The 16,691-nt window shown below is 45.3% G+C and overlaps 1 protein-coding gene across 1 annotated transcript in view; it reads left to right on the forward strand.

The window, feature by feature from the left end:
- CUX1 (cut like homeobox 1) overlaps positions 1 to 16,255 on the forward strand; it is a 317,286-nt gene extending 301,031 nt beyond the window's left edge. The window contains exons 15-23 of the mRNA XM_007421774.4: positions 470 to 606; positions 1,005 to 1,071; positions 2,890 to 3,002; positions 3,804 to 3,920; positions 6,291 to 6,374; positions 6,919 to 6,975; positions 9,700 to 9,780; positions 13,424 to 13,488; positions 14,113 to 16,255. Coding sequence (XP_007421836.1) covers positions 470 to 606; positions 1,005 to 1,071; positions 2,890 to 3,002; positions 3,804 to 3,920; positions 6,291 to 6,374; positions 6,919 to 6,975; positions 9,700 to 9,780; positions 13,424 to 13,488; positions 14,113 to 14,173 — 782 coding nt within the window. The 3' untranslated portion in view covers positions 14,174 to 16,255. The remainder of the gene's footprint in view (positions 1 to 469; positions 607 to 1,004; positions 1,072 to 2,889; positions 3,003 to 3,803; positions 3,921 to 6,290; positions 6,375 to 6,918; positions 6,976 to 9,699; positions 9,781 to 13,423; positions 13,489 to 14,112) is intronic.
- Positions 16,256 to 16,691: the final 436 nt, after the last annotated feature.

The raw sequence follows: 16,691 nt of genomic DNA on the forward strand, positions 1-16,691 counted from the left end.
AGTCAAGACTGACTTGAAGGTACCAAACAAAAGCAAGCAAACCAAAAATCTGTAATACCACCGATGCAAGAGCAGGCGGCTCCTGGATAATAGTGCTTCATGCTCCGGTGGGGAATCACGTGTTCTAATGCTCTCCTCTTCTAAATTTTGAAACAAGTTTATTTTGCATGGAGAACATTATGTAAGGAACAGGCCCTTCCCTTGCTTTCTTACTGTACAGTATGTTCATTTGTACAAATAGTTTGTTGGTCAGGTTATTCTGCACTTCTGTTTCTCTGCCCATTTGGGGGGAGCCAGGTAATATCTCAAGAGGTCAGCTTTATCATGTTCGTTTCACTTCTCTCCATCTTGTTGCCTTATCCAGTTTGGCTGCTTTGAAACACAGAAATGCCATCCAAAGGTGGGATGTTCTCAATGCTTCTCTGGGATAATTTGCAACAATAAAAGCATCTCGCTCTTCTCCCAACAGGCCGCTGCACCGACTTGCAGATCCAGTTCACCGAAGCTGTCTCTGCAGTCGCCGACCAGAAAGAACTGATTGCAAAGCTGGAACATGATCTCAGCACCATCCAGTCGCTGTCTGCAATGCACCGTCCAGATGCTGAGGTGAGTGGAGAAGATCCTGCTGGCTTATGGCAAAGACAGCCAGATGAGATGTCATCTGTAAAACTAGAGCAAGTGGCTTTTTTCAGAATAATCCACAGTGACCCAGATTTGCTGTTTGGCTCCCAACCTGGCCCCAGTCTTTATCAGAATACCTACCATTGTCATTCGGGAGGAAATACTTTGATTAGCAAGAACGTCAGCCTTTCCTTCGATGGACGTAGCAGATGTTAACACCCAGTTCAAAGCCAGATGCAAAAGAGAAGCTTAGCGGAGGAGCCTGGAGCAAAAAGGTTACTGGCTTCAACTTCTGGTCACCAATGCAGTCGTGAATTATATGCTGCGAAGAAGGGATTCTTCACCTGCTCATTCATTTATTTTCTTCTCTCTGTCTTCTAAAGGGTGCTGCCATTCAAAACTTGGAGACTGTTCCTGAGCCCATTAAAGAAGCAACAGCACTTTTCTATGGTAAGTGTGTACCTTGCATGAGCAGTTATCTCCATCGCCTCTGACTCTGAGTAAGACTAGATGCCCTTCTACATCCCACTCCTTGGTGTCTAGCTTTGCATCCACTAAAGCTCTCTTTCTGAACCAGAGCTTTGGGCCAAGGCATGGGGGCGGCGCTTATATGTCCTTGTGGGGAACGGCATTTCTAGGCAGCCTCCAAGGCAACTCTCATCAAGATCAGGTTAAACATACATTGCTTTTGTTACTGCGAACTGAAAACATTGACAAGAATTTTGTGAGGTTGCTAAATTGCACAAGAATTTGGTGATCAGATACAGGATTGTGAAATCAGATTGCTAACATCTCATGAGATGCATGAGGTCGTCGGAGAGAAGCAGGGGATTTTTATAGACGTAAATACAGAAATGTATTTATTTACAAATAAATGAGGAGCTTTGGCAGGGTCACTGGTACCATTGCACAAGACTCTGTATTTGTACCCAGGTTCTAAAAAGGTTAAATATTTTTGGCCTTGGAGTAGTATATCACGGTATATTCCATTCTGAATATATTTATTTTAAAGATATTGCCTTCCTATCATCATTTCCAACATGAAAAATCAGTATAAAACAGGGCAACATGTTAGCTTATCAGGGGACAGAAGAATCTTCACTCCCTGCAGTTGGTATCTAATCCAAAGGATAATCTTGTGCATCATTTTTAGCAACTTTATTTTAATTCCCCACAAGTCTAGCCTCACCAAGCTCTCTGGAGTCTAAAGAAAGCAAGATCTGCCAATTTGGGACTACAGGTAGTCCTCGGTTAATGACCACTTTTTCAGTGACTGTTCCAAGTTACTATGGTGCTGAACAAGTGGTAGTTATGACCGGTCCTCAAAGTTCTGGCCATCCCAGCACCTTCACAGTCATGTGATCACAATCTGGGTACTTGGCAATCGGCTCACACTTACAACATTTGCCGCGTCCTGCGGTCATGTGATCAAGATTTGCAACCTTCCCTGCCAGTTTCCCACAAGCAAAGTCAATGGGGAAGCCATCAGGGAAGTTGCAAGTTGCTTGGGCAAGTCTTCCCCACCCATGCACCCTCCCCCAGCTGCTCTGTGCTCACGCTGCACCTCCCCAGCCACGTGTGCATCCTCCCCCACCCGGCAACAGCCACTTACCTGCCTTCTGGCCTGCTTGTGAGCTGACTGGGACTTGCAACTTCCTGCCGGCTTCCCCACTGACTTTGGTTGTGGGAAGCCAGCAGGAAGTTGCAAGGAGGTGCTCACTTAACAACCCGCAATCCTCACTTAACTGCGGCAACGGGGACTGCAGGGATTGCCATCGCTAAGTGATGCAGTCACCTGGCATCACGCTTTATGACCGCATTGCTAAGCAACAGAAATTCCAATCCCAATTGCCATCGTAACTTGAGGACTACCTGTACCAGGTTTAATGTGCCACCATTGGCAAGCTTATAGTCAGCAGCGTTTACTGGAACGAGGCTTAACCAGTAGGCAGCTTCCCCACCCTCAGCCCCCCACTTGTCCTTATGTTTTTAAAGCTTTTAATGTTCACTTCCATTTTAGCTGTTGCATTTTGCAACTTATCATTATCAACCAGGGAAGTTTTTGCCCAAATACAATGATGTCAGCCTGTAGCAAGAGAAGTGGCAGCATCCATCTTCATTTGCCACAAGTCCTTCCCTGAGCTCCACCGGCCCTGGAATGCGTTTCGCAGGCAGAACATTTCTTCAGTGCTCCACGAGCCTGGGCCTCTTCCCCATCTCCATCTCCATCTCCATCTTCTCCATCTCTAACCGCAATCTGTTTTCCAGGCCACCCATCATCTCCAAGCACCCAGATTCCAGAAGGTCAGGTGGATTCTCTGCTGTCTATCATCTCCAGCCAAAGGGAGCGTTTCCGAGCCCGGAACCATGAGCTGGAAGCGGTAAGAGACAATGGAGTTTTCTTACATCTAGATCTGGAATGGAGAGATTCGGGAAGGTGCCCATCCAAGAGCCAGGAGCCAGCTGTATGCAGGGCCAGAATCAACAAATTCATTCTTTTTTCCATGTGTCATTTTTCATATGAACACACAGGCCTGTTCATTTGCTATACTAAGCTACAGTATAAAATCTGCTTAATAAAACCACAGATGTCAGCTGTAACACATTAAGCTAGCAACATCAAGACGGTCAAAGATTCAGTTTTATTAGATACCACGTATGAGCAAAAACTTGACATAAGCTGAGTATCTTTTTCATACCTTCCTTGATGTAAGCCTGTCTAGTCTTCTTTTAATTTTGCCTTCCTTCTGGATTCAACTCATCTGCAGAATGAGTACAAGAAGCCACGTTAACCTGAGTCAGATCAGTGCTGGCTTACCGATTAGAGGCAACTGAATCTGCCTCTTCGTCATGCTGCCTTCTCCCCTTTAAAATGGAGAAGTCCATGAATGGAAAGTTTGTTCAGTGAAATGGCTAAGAAATTCAGGGAAGTCCTTAGTTCAGATCTAAGCATTACAGTACTATGAACTCGCCAAATAGCTTCAAGCGAGAGGTAGCTATGTTGTAAACATTTGGACAAAGTGAACATTGAGGAACCTTATATAAATTATTGCTATTATTGTTATTTCAGAACATCATTTCTTCCATGTGATTATTATGGAATGCCTGTGTTGAGCGCTGGCTCAGTGCTGGGCTTCGAGCGTCCAGGTTTGATTTTGACCCTTTATCTTCTTTTGCGTCAGGAGAACCGTCTGATGCAGCACACAATGCAAGCACTGCAGAGCGAGCTGGACAACCTGCGAGCTGACAACATCAAACTTTACGAAAAAATTAAGTTCTTGCAAAGCTACCCCGGCCGGGTGAGTGTGCAGGGCAGAAGGACTAGCTTCAGATAGCTGGGTCTGTGTTTGCAAAATGATCCATTCCACCTTAATTCTTTGCCATACAGAGCTCTGTGTATTATTCCACATGCCTGCTTGAGTGGCCCTCCAGCTTAATCTGCTCTGGGGGTTTGCCTTTCCACCCCCATGACCTGTTGTGATACAAGTAAGGAAGATTAGCTCACATTTAGATTACTGAAATGTTTTCTATGGAGTGAGGCCTTGCAGCATGTAGTAATCGGTTGTTGAACAAGGCACTTCGTGTCTCTGTTGAAGCAACTGCCTGGCTCTCCCTCAGCTATTGAGCCAGGTTCTTTACTTTTGGCATGGAAAGACTACTGTCCAGATGTATTCTGATTGGGAGGTTCTAAGACCAACACATCTGGAGGGAACTTGATTGGAGGAGGATGCATATGGATTTACATATGGCTTTTGGAAATAGGATTCACTAGTGGTATGATCCTCTTCTCCTCACTTCACAGCCATAAGTCTACTGAGCCCAGTGCTGCTCGTAAGACTGTAGAATGGGAAGATACCTCCTAAGTCATCTAGTCCAATGCCCTGCTTGGTGTAGGATCTGATAAACCATTTTGCACAGATGGCTGTCCAACCTCTGTTTGAAGCCCTCCAGTGAAAAGGATCATACCACTAGTGAATCCTATTTCCAAGAGCCATACAGGCATTCATATGCATTCTCCCCCAGTCAAGTCCCCTCCAGATGTGTTGGCCTTAGATTCTTCCAATCAGAATACATCTGGACAGCGATAGATTAAGGGAAGTTGGAAGCATTTTCTTTGGTTCTGATTTCATTTTTGATCTGTTGTTTAATCCTGGACCTCTGAGAGAAGGCGCTGTGTAAATCTGAATCAAAATCATGCATTTGTCTGAAGAAGCAAGCTTGATTTCCCACAAAGCCCAATTTGCCTGCTGTGTCTTTGCCCTGCCTTCTCTTCTGTGTCTCCCGCTTGCCTCCAGAAGAGAGAGCTCTTCTCCTTCCCAAGTACCCTGGTGAGCTGTAGAAATCCAAGAATCTCTTGTCAAGACAGCAAACAGCAGCTGAGAAGGAAAAAAGAGAACAAATTGCTTTCCTTGGGAATACCAGCATCACAATGATAACTTGCTGGCCTGCTTTTTGCCAAGATTCTTTGATGCCAGGATAGTTTGTTTCAGGAGTAGCTCTCAGTGTCCCATTGGCCAAAATAGTGGAGGGACACTGCATGGCCTACAGGCTGCCCCCATTTTCCATGGCCCTTGGAGAGGACAGGGGGGAAATGTTTTGGCCCTTTTTGTGCAATCTCTAAGGTGCAAAATGGACTGATTTTTTCTCCCCAGGGGAAAGTTTGAAGGGACAAATTGAGTACCTTAAGTCTGCAAAAAGTTTGACCCACTACCACTAATTTGATCCGATTCAGTCCAGTTATATCCCTTCTCTCTGCACACACACATTCACACACACACACCAATTAAATTGAAAATGATTAAGCAGCTCTCTCCCTATTTCTTCTTCCTGCAAGGCTGTTCCTGCAGAAGACTTCTATTGTCCACTTGTCCCATTGTGTCTTTTGCTTGCCCCATCATCCAGTTAGAACCCCTACCAGAGTTTCCCTTGTTTAAGTCCGGCTTCTCTCCCATCCGTCAGGCCGGGATGTTCACTGAGCCCATCCTGCTGGGAGAGTGAGTGCTTGTTATTCCCAGCCTTGGTTATGTACTTGTGGACAATTGTGGTTTGTTAAGTGGGGTTTATATGATTTTTTGTTTGGATTGTTTTTGATCTTTGCGTAAATTCTGAGTTGGGCGGCCTTATGAATTTCATAAATAAATGAATGAATATTTAACTTTGAGAACAGAGAGGGGATAGGATAACGCTTTTCAAAAACCTGTAAGGCTGACACAGAGAAGGTCAAGACTTGGTGTCTCATTCTGAGCACAGGAAGCAGAATGATGGATTTAAGTTACAGGCAGGCAGATTCCAACTGATGTTAGAAAAACCTCCCTGAGATAAATTCAGTGGTGCAGCCAGTTGCCCACAGAGGCAGTTGGGCTCCCCTTCACTGGCTGTGTCCAAGCAGAGGCTGAATAGTCATTTGTGAGGGAGGCTTAATTTGGACTCCTGCACTATGTGGGGGCCTGAACTCAATATCCCAATGGATTCCATTGTTTGAGCCTATGCTCCAACTTGACATCTACCTAGCCCATTTTGGCTACATAAGCAACCCCACTTCTCTTGTGCTGAGTTTTCATGTTTGAAGGGAGACAATTGCTCAGTGTTACTTCTGTACTGACCATTTTCATCCATGCAAGTCATCAGGGACTGAACATCACTTACAAACCGAACGGGCTCTCTTCCAGGGGGCTGGCAGCGATGACACAGAATCACGTTACTCTTCCCAATACGAGGAACGCCTGGACCCATTCACCTCTTTCAGTCGAAAGGTAGGGGTCTCTGAAGACCTTTCCAAAGGGGGAGGGGCAGGGACCTTTTTAGTAGAATGGACAGTGCAGAAATCATAATAATAATTCTCCAGCATTACATAGCAGCAAAGGCTTCTTTTGGTTGTTCTCAAATGCTTCTGCCAGGTTCTGGTGGAACTTGCCAAACTGGGCTTCTAGCAGGTCTGCGTAAAATGATAATTTTAGCATTGTTCATGGCATGGTACTTGATTTGAGCTGTTTCTTCAATGGGACTTGGTGCCTCTGATAAAATAATCTTCTTCACCTTGACTAGTAGCCCTGTGAAAGATGGCAACAGCATTCCCATTTTACCAGTGGCAAACTGAGGCTGTACGATATGACCTACTTCCCCTAAGTACTCAGAGGATTTAAGGCCAAGTAAGGAACTGAACCAGCATCTTTTTGCATTTCAGCACCAGAGAGATTAGAACTGGAATTAATTCACTGGCTGGGATTGCTGATTTTCTGCTCCTTTCTTGGGAGAACCAGTGGTTTTATCTCTGCCGTGTGACTTTTTTATTTGCAGGAACGTCAGAGGAAGTACCAGAGTCTCAGCCCATGGGATAAAGCCACCCTGAGCCTGGTAAATCAAACTGCTGAAATCTATTTGTGCAACCAGTCAATCTGAACGATGGGACCAGCAGGAGATCTTCTTCCCTTTTCCTTCCGTTGTACTCTACCCTGTGGTTTTTTCAGCCGGCTGGTCCCGCCAAAAGCTATTCTGGCTTCTCCCTGCTGGTCAGCTGTTTAGCCAGCAACTGAGGGTGGGAGCAGAAGACCCATCACTGTTTTCCCATTACGTTTGCACTGGAGAAGCAGCAATGTCAAAGCAGCAGGAAGGGGGGAGCAAGGCTTCCCTCTTCCCCACCAGCAGTCCGAGAGGGAGTAGAAAGCGGCACGGTGGAGAGAAGGGAAAATCTTCATGCACACCCTGTAATAGGGCCCGGATGGGTTCTTAGCCCCATTCATTTGTGCCTCCCCAGAATGTCCATGGGAGGGGGAGAGATTTCCCACTCTTAATCCAAGATACGTGTAGCCTGGGAAAGAGAAGGCTGGAGCAGGAGGGGGAAGGAGACAGAGAGCATCTCTCAAATTCCTGAGAGGCCCCCATGTAGAAAAAGGTAGCTGCCCTCCAGGGAAAGACAAAAGGGCTTAAGTTAGAGGGATGAGTGGGGGGATGTTCAGTTTGACTTTAGGAAAAATGTTCCTGGCAATTTAAAAATGAAATGTTACGTAGATGGGTGCTTAGGCTGAGATATCCTGCATCTCACAGCAACCTGGATTAGATGGTGTCTCCTTCCACATTATGGCTATATTTTTACAACCTAAAAACTAGACAATTGCTTTTTAACTTAGAGTGTTATACCAGCCCAGCCTGCACTTACTTTAGTATTGACTATGTCTTGCAAAACTAGGAAACTCTGTTACTTCAGGAGGCTCTCGTTCACTTAACCCTGATGTGGCATATGCGTCTCTGGACCCCTCAGGAGGGAAGTTAAAGGCAGCTGTGCTGGAGCAGGTTAAGCCTGTTCAGACCAGCATCCTTCCATATGGTTTGGGGAACCTGGGGAACACTTTCTCCAGCCTCTCCTGCAAGCCTTCTGAGAGAGGGTAGCCAAGATATGACACACTCCAGCCACACTCCTGGGTGCATATAAAGGCATCCCGTAATGGCTGCAAGCAACTGTGCATTCCTCACACAGAAGGGACACCTGCCCGGCCTCACCCAGTCAAGACTGACAGGACCTTGTTAGCACCTTTGCAGCTCCGGTGCACATAGGCAGGTCCTGCAGGGCGCGGGAGAGCAAGGAGGGAACATAGGATGTCTAGGGCTGCCCTGCCAGCAGATCAGATGGGCTTCTCAGGGAGATCTTGCCTCACAGTTCCCCAGACCAGGAGCTCTTTCTGAGTAAGAAAGGTAAAGGGGGGGGGGGGAGAAAGAGATGCTCCAGGAAGTTTGGGCTAAGCACCAGCAATCACACCTTTTCGTGTAGCTGTGTTTTCTGGAGTCGGATCCCTGCTCCTTCAGCCTTGCAATGGGCAGGTCCCCCTGCATCTGATCCCCATCAGCTTTTTTAAACATTTTAGCAATTGTACACTGCCCAGAGTTGCTGGGAGTCGAGCGGCATATAAATTTAATATAATATTATTATTGTTATTACTACTACTATTATATACAACAACGTGAAATCACAGCTGCCAGTTCTTTAGCTGGTATTGGCCTTCGTTTGCATTGAGTTCTTCCCAAGAACCTAGGATGTCAATGTAGTATATGTGCAGATCAAAGCAGTGTTGCCTTTTGTCATTGACAGATGGAAATTTTGTCAATATGCAGGTTTTCTAAGCTCCGTCCAAGGTTTTTTGGAATGGTACCCAGTGTGCCAATAACCACTGGGACCACCACTGCCAGTTTGTGCCATAATATTTCAACTTTGATGTTTAGATCTTTATACTTTGTGATCTTCTCCAATTCTTTGCCTTCTATTCTACTATCCCTTGGTATTGCCACATGAATTATCCACACTTTCTTCTTTTCAACCACAGTTAAATCTTATTATTATTATTATTATTATTATTATTATTTTATTTATTTATTTATTATTAGTTATAGAATTATATATATACAGGTAGTCCTTGCTTAACAACCATTCATTTAGCAACAGTTGGAAGTTACAACATCGCTAAAAAAAGTGACTTACAACCGGTGCCCAAAGTTATGACCATTGCAGCACCCCCATGGTCACGTGATCGTGATCAGGGCACTTGGCAATCAGCTCACAATAGTTGCAACATCCCAAGGTCACATAATCACCATTTGCAACCTTCCCAACCAGCTTCCAGCAAGAAAATCAATGGGGCACCGCATGATTCACTTAACGACTGTGGTGATTTGCTTAATGACCATGTGATTCACTTAATGAACGTAATTCACTTAGTGACCACTGCAGAACAGTCATAAAATCGGGTCCAGTCACGATAATTTGCTTAATGACCGCATTGCTTAGCAACCTAAATTCCAATCCCAATTGTGATTGTTCAGTGAGGAATATATATAGTTTTTATTATTATTATGAAGTTTTTCACCCTTCATATCTCCAGAAATCTCAGAAGGAAGATTTTTTCCAACAGCTGGCAGTCAAAATTCAGGACCTCCTTCCATTAGCAAACTTAGAAGAAATCCCAGGTTTACGAAGGGCATCATAAATTGGCCAGGGAAATAAACTGGTGCAGAATTGGTTTTTTTTCCAAAGGTTCCAGGTATGCATAACCCTAAGAGCCTCTGTCATCCTTTTTATTGCCCCTGCAGGGAAGACTTGTCCTTTCCAACAAGATGGCTCGCACTGTTGCATTCTTCTACACGCTCTTTTTGCACTGCCTCGTTTTTCTGGTAAGTGTGTTCCTTCCTCCAGTCATCAGTCTACCATTTGCAAGCTGTTATGGGAGTGGCTCCCACTGCTGCTGCTGAGAGTACCATATTTAATAATTTAATACAAATTTGTTAATAAATAAAAAATAAAAATAAATATTTAACAACAGGAAAGGAACTGATGCTGGGGCTTAGTTAAGGGAAATGCCTGGTCCTCTAAACCCATGTTTCTCAACCTCAGCAACTTGAAGATGTGTGGACTTCAACTCCCAGAATTCTTTGCTTTTTCTTTGCTTTACAGCAGGCTTTGTCTTAAAAGAGGCATTCTCCCTTAGAAGATGGGAAATGCCTTTTTTAAGAGACTCCACACCACACACAGTGGTTTCTGGCCAAGTCCGATTTGTTGATGACTCCTTTTCCTGCAATGATGGCATTCAAAGTGGATTCACTGCAGGTCCTGTTCTATCAAGTAAAGATTAACATAGTCCTAAAGATGAAGAAATGAACACCATAACCATAGAATAATTTCACTTATTGAGACGTTTCTTCATCCCTAATGATTGGCCATACTGAATGAGAATTGTCCCAAAAAGTTGGAGAGGGGTAGGCTGAGAGTAGCTGATCTGCAAGAAGAATCAGCCACGGGTACAGCAGGGTTAAAGAGAAAACGGCCTTTACTTTTCCTAGCCTAGCCATTCTCCCCACCCCGAAAACTAACTTGCTAAACTCAAAAGCAGCAATAATACAAATTAAGATTCCTCTTTAATAAATGCAAGAAGACTATTCACATGTATGATATATTAAATGCATAGCTTAAGCAAGTTTCCCAAATTTCACTTTTAAAAGTATGCCTCTACTGATTAAACAGCGCCACCTTTTTCCTTTATCTTGCTCTTAAACAGTGTTTCTCAGCCTTGGCAACTTTAAGACATGTGGACTTCCACTCTCAGGATTCCCCTTCTTAAACTGGCCAAGGTTGAGAAACGCTGCTCTAAAAACGCACACACACACATTCAGATTGCTCCGCTAAACGTTTCAGCCCTACTTCACCTCTGAGCCACAAGCACCCATTGCTGCAAAGAGAGCCTTGCTGAGTGCCTGATCTTGGACAGAAAGCTTCAGGCATAAAGGTGGGGCCTACTCTCAGTCCTAGAAGGGAATCCCACCCTTCTCCCCATGTTGCAGTCCAGAAAAGGCTGGTTGTGCTGGGCTTCCCTAGAAGACAGCTAGAAACATTCCTTAAGGCCAAATAACAGCAACCAGACTGAAGGGTTGAACATGCCATTTTCCCATGTGCCAGTTCACTGGCAGTGGCCAGTTTCAGAGTTCAGTTCAAGGAGCCGGCCGGCTTTCTACCACCTGCAGTGGATTTGGACTGAGTCATCTTCAGCCGCAAAGTGGACGCCCCTGAACGTATTACAGTCTTCTTAAGTGATCCAGGCAGTTTATAGGCTGGAGTCCAAAATGGAAAAAGATCATGAAAACTTGAGGTATAAGACCTCATTGCAAGGGTTTGTTTGGGCTTCGTTTGGTCTTGGTCACTTTTATTTTTATTTTTTGCTTTACGCTGCATCACCTAATCCTGAATTCTAAACACTGACAGCTCTACCTGTTTTAAGAATAGAAGAGGAAAAGCTGACTGTTGGACTAGAGGCAGGTGCTGAGTGTGGCTAGTCCAAAGACACCCCATGGCTTGGGATAGACAAAATTCTAGTCCAACATCATAAGCCCTAGGCCACACTGGCTCTTTTACACTATATTAAAGTATTAATGTTGGTGTTTTTTCACTTTTATCTGTCTTTTCTTCAAGGAATTCAGGGCACTGTATTTACTTTCTTCCCCTTCTCCTCCTTTCCCCTCCCTCCACTTCATCCTCTCAACAACCCTGTGAAATAAGTGACTTGAAAGAGGGTGACTGTCTGGTTCAAAATATTTGGCCAGCTTTGAATGTGGTTCTACTGGTCTTAAAGTAGAGCGCTACAGGTAGTCCTCAACTTACAACCAATGAAGGGACTTAAGGCCGGTCCCTGAAGTTATGGCCGTTGCCGTGTTCTCACAGTCACATGATCAAAATTCAGGTACTTGGCAGCCCACCTGCACTTACGGCCACAGGGGTGCTTCACACTGCAAAAGGGAAAAAAAAGTAAAAAACAGCCCCTGAACCACAACACAGCGCGAAGCCCAGTCCCAGTCCGGCCCAGCCGCCAGGCCAGGCACATCTGATCAGCAGCAGGAGCAAGAAGATGGCGAAGGTCAGCTGGGGTGGTGGAGTGCAGGGCATCAGGGGTCTCAGAGTGCAAGATGGGGAGGGTGACTGCGGCTGGGACAAGGCTGGAGCAGCTGGGGTTCTCAGGGCATGGGGAGCAGGCCCAGAACTGTGCGGTTCTGAGGCTGCTTGCTGCCCGCAAGGCAGAGTGCAGGGCAGCCAAAAGGGCGGGGGGGGAGATAAGTGGGTGGGGGGAATTGGAGGCAGTCCCTTACCTTACTAGGGCTTGGGACTGGGAGGGACCAAGCTCGGAATGGCTTGGATTGGGGCGCATCCTTGACTAACGACTGGTGGAATTCGTTTAATGACAGCCGTGGGGAGTGCCGGGATTGCTGTCGCTAAGTGATGTGGTCATGTGACATCTTGCTTTATGACCACAGTATTTAGCGATGGAAATTCCGGTCTCAACTGTGGTCATAAGTCGAGGACTACTTGTACGATGAAGGGAAATATTCATGTGAGCCACCTTGAGCTCCTAGAGGAAAATAAATAATTATTGAGCACCCAAAATATTTCTTTAAAAATCAGAAATATTATAAAAATGAAGAAGCAAATTCTCATGTACAGACACACAGATTATGTGAAATTTGGCTTTCTGGCTACATTGCAGTCATTTTTACAAGTTGTTTATACTGATTTTAGAGGCCAGGGCTGACCCTGTCCTCTTCTTATTTCATCCTTCTTTACACTAGTGAGGCCTTCCATCATCCCAGCTGTCTAGTTCCATTTTCCCAGCCAGCTTGATAGACTACACCTCCCATCATTCCTACCTAGCACGTGAAGGGCACCAGGCAGAGAAAAGCTGTTAAACCTTAATTCACCCCACGGGTTGTCTAGAGTAGTTGATACGGGGCATAAACTGCCGTTCTGCAAAATATGACCCCAGAACAGCAATGCTAAACATGTGCTGGGTGTTTCCTTTTAATGTGGGGTATTACCTGAGAGATTCCAGTGTGCTGCAGTGCTGAGATGCTCGGGTCTACCCTTAACCAGGCAAGTTCCCAGCCCAACCTACTTCACAGGACCATTACTGAGAGAGAACTACAGGAAGGAGCATTACAAAGGAAAGGCAGGTTGTAAATTTGACAGATGTAGACAGATGTGCAATCTCCAGCACCCAAGTCTGATGGTGCTATCCAGTGTGCATGCCGCTGCTTTGTTCTTGATTATTTTGCTTTTATTTTTCCTGATCCAAGAACTGAAGTAGAAGGTCAAAGGATCTCTGCAGCAACCAGGAAAGGCAGCTGAGGACCCCGAGGGCGTATTTCCCCAACCTCCATGGCAGTGCAGACCCAGGGAAGTCCACATTTAAATGAGAACCAATCAGAAGACATAGTAAAGCAACTGCAAAACTCCCAGTCATCACAAACAATTAATGGACTCTCTTTGCTTCTCCAGGTTCTCTACAAAATAGCTTGGAGCGAGAGCGTGGGAAGAGACTGTTCCGCCTATTGTGCTAAAAAGTAGGTGCCAAAAGAATCATCCCAGGCAGACTGGAGCCGGCACACGGCGTACATTTTTAAAGCCAGCTGCTCTGGCAAAAGCTGCCTTTTCTTTTGAAGAAGGGGGTGCAGCACGTCAACTGGGCACTTTGCAAGGAGTGACTGCCCCGAGAACTTTTCTGTACTCCCCACAATCTCGTGCCTCGCGGAGTCAGCCAAGCACAGGGGCTGCTCTGATTTCCCACCCAGGAGTGATGTGAACGGGGATACAGAGATAAGATGTTTTCTTTATTTATTTTTACATTTCCTTTTTTTTTGGCACGCAGCCTAAGCATCAAAAGCTAAGTTTGCTTTATCGATTTCCCCTTTGGGTTCTGCTTTGGATCTACGGTTCAGGAGCTCAAGGTGCTGGAAGAGGGCCATGCCACACACCCTTTGGGAGTGCCCTGAGCCGGGATCCAAAGCAGAACCAATTCAGCAACATGTTCAGGGTTCACTGGAAGGCAGAACATGACACTATCTTCTACCTGGTTACTTAACTGGGCGAATTGCCTTAAATCCCTTCAGTCCATGAAAAGGTGCTATAAATCTTGGTGTCATGATGTAGTAAATGCGCTGATCCGAACTTTAACCTGTTTCTTCCAGGTACGCTGACCACCTGCACAAGTTCCATGAGAATGGAGAGAATGGGAAAATCTGGAAGTAAAGGCGGAGCCCCGCAGGACAGGACCAAACCTACCCCCATTCCCAGAGCTGCTCTGCTTTCAATCTTGTCCTTCTCTTCTTCTCCTACAAGAATGTTGTTGATAGACTCAAAACCATTGAATATCTAGAGCTAAACACCTTGCATCCCATGACCTCTAAGTCCATATTTGTCCCCCACCCCCTGGCCATTATTCATCCAAAATTGTACCAACAACATTCGATAGTAAATTGCCCATTTCAGTGGCAGGATGTTTTGTTTTCCAGGCAAAATAACACTCAAAGTAAATCCTTTAAATTTCTGGCCAACCAAACACATCCATTTGAATGAAGAAAACATAAAAGGGCCACAATTTTAGCAAGGTTGCTACCACATCCCCTGCTGTTCTCTGGAGAGGGCAAGGATAGTGATGCTTGGATGATAAAGTTGTCCACCCCTGATCTAGAGAGTGGGAATGTCCTTGAACTTTGCTCAGTGGTCTCCAGCTTCAACAGATGGATTCAGACATTCACTATCCCAGTAGATTTTGGCTCTGCCTACAAGACACATTTGTTTCACATGGCAATCAAAACTCTGACATTCTGGATTGCCCACATAAACAGCTGCAGGCGCTCCTTGGGGAAATTAATATCTAGATAGCCTGGGAGGCTTACTATCTTTACTTTGTGAATTGATCAATTGGAGTAAAACCCAGGGAGTTGGAGTTTGAGGTGTCTCAACTGGGGGATTTGATTGATTTCTTAAAACTTGTCCATTAGAGCATTTTTCTAAGATCGTCGAAAGAATCAAATATTGTGCAGCGTCACTGATTCATCCTTCGATCTCCTCCCTTCTCCCTCATCTGCCTAGTTGAATGAACAGGTCCTGGTTTCTAAAATCACATCCCTGTGACACCCAAACGGATAGTGGTTTGCATAACTTTTCTGAACCAGGGAGACTTCCAGAGTATGATCATAGCTTGCAGCATGCTTTGTGACAATTGCACTAATCATGCGGGGTGGCTCAAAAAAAAAAAAAAAGGATTTTATCCAGCAAGGAAATCTAATCATCCAGACACATGACAGGAGGAATGAAATGGTGTGCGCACACAGCTCCAGGGATGTGTTTGGAGGGGGGGGTCAAAAAAACCAAGATGGCAAGATCAAAACCCCATCCCTTTTGAAAGAAGCAGGATTTGGATCATGAGGTCATAGCTTCCATCTTGACTTTTTTGACTCCCCCTATGGGTGCCTTTAACAGCTCTTTTCCCCATCTTCTCATGATGGTTTGGCAGATCAGGAAACACAATGCAACTGTTGTTCTATAGACTTCCCAGCTCCCTCCCAGGTTGGACCTCTGGTGTGAAATTCTGCAATTCTGAAATAAATATCTCTGCAAGGGCAGCATTTCTAAAGTAAAGAAATCCCTTCTAACGAAAGGAGACAATACCCACCAACAGCGACAGAGATGCTGTCTGTTTAGCCAAAAAAGAAAATGCTCTTCAAAAAAATGTACAGCCTATATTCTTTGTTAATTCTCTTGTGATTTATATATTCCTGCATTGTGAACGACCGGAGAAGCTCCAGCCAGTTGCTACGGTCTCCTTGGCCAGTTTGGGGCTGAATAATGCAGCCATTAATCACGTGTGAACAAGAGAGGGGCCGGAGCTCTGTGACTCCGCCGCGTGCTACGGCGGCGTCTATAGAACAACAACTCGTTTTGTTCAAGGCTCCAGCTGAAGTGGAAAAACAAACATTGAGAAAAGACGGCTTATCAGCTTTGGAAGTGCTGTAGTAAATATTCTTCCTTTTGCGTGGAGGCAGGAAGTTTCTGTTGCAGAATGCCTTTCCTGCTCCTTAATCAATAGGGTGGGGCAATGTAGCAGGGCACAGTGCAGAATTAGGAGACGGATCGTGTCCCTTGAAGGAGAGATGGTCTGTTCTCCCAGGCGCACCGACCGTGTAGTCTTCTGAAAAGTCCAGGAACTTCTGAACGTTCACAGTTAGGGTTGAATTTTGCAGTCAAGGGAGGTTAGTGCTGACTGGAAAAGACCCTGCTTTTTCTCTTCTCTTCCAATGATGAATAAATTGCTTCACCTGCATAAAATACATTGTGAATGATTTTTTTTTTCTCCAGAGCAAATCTCTTTCCAGTCCCCCAAAGGAAAAAAAAAAAACACTGAACGAAAAGTTGAGCTTCTTGTGTGTGTTGGGAACATCTGCACCATTTAGGAATGTCAGATGATGTACAGAAGGTGGACTGATTGGTAAGCCCATGGCTGGAGAAATGATATTCTAGCCCCGTGTTAGATTCAGATGGGGTGGTGCAAATTCAGCCATGTTTTTGGCAGGGTGGGGTGGGGAGTTTGAACAAAACATGGGCAGGACTGTTTAACCCAGTGTTTCTCAACCTTGGCCACTTTAAGATATGTGGACTTCAACTCCCAGAATTCCCCAGCCAGCATGGCTGGCTGGGGAATTCTGGGAGTTGAAGTCCACATATCTTAAAGTGGCCAAGGTTGAGAAACACTGGGTTAACCAGC

The sequence above is a fragment of the Python bivittatus genome, unplaced genomic scaffold (assembly GCF_059951505.1).
Source record: "Python bivittatus isolate LINGU-HERP-01145 unplaced genomic scaffold, Pbiv_v1 ctg000690_np1212, whole genome shotgun sequence".
Classification (NCBI taxonomy): Eukaryota; Metazoa; Chordata; class Lepidosauria; order Squamata; family Pythonidae; genus Python; species Python bivittatus.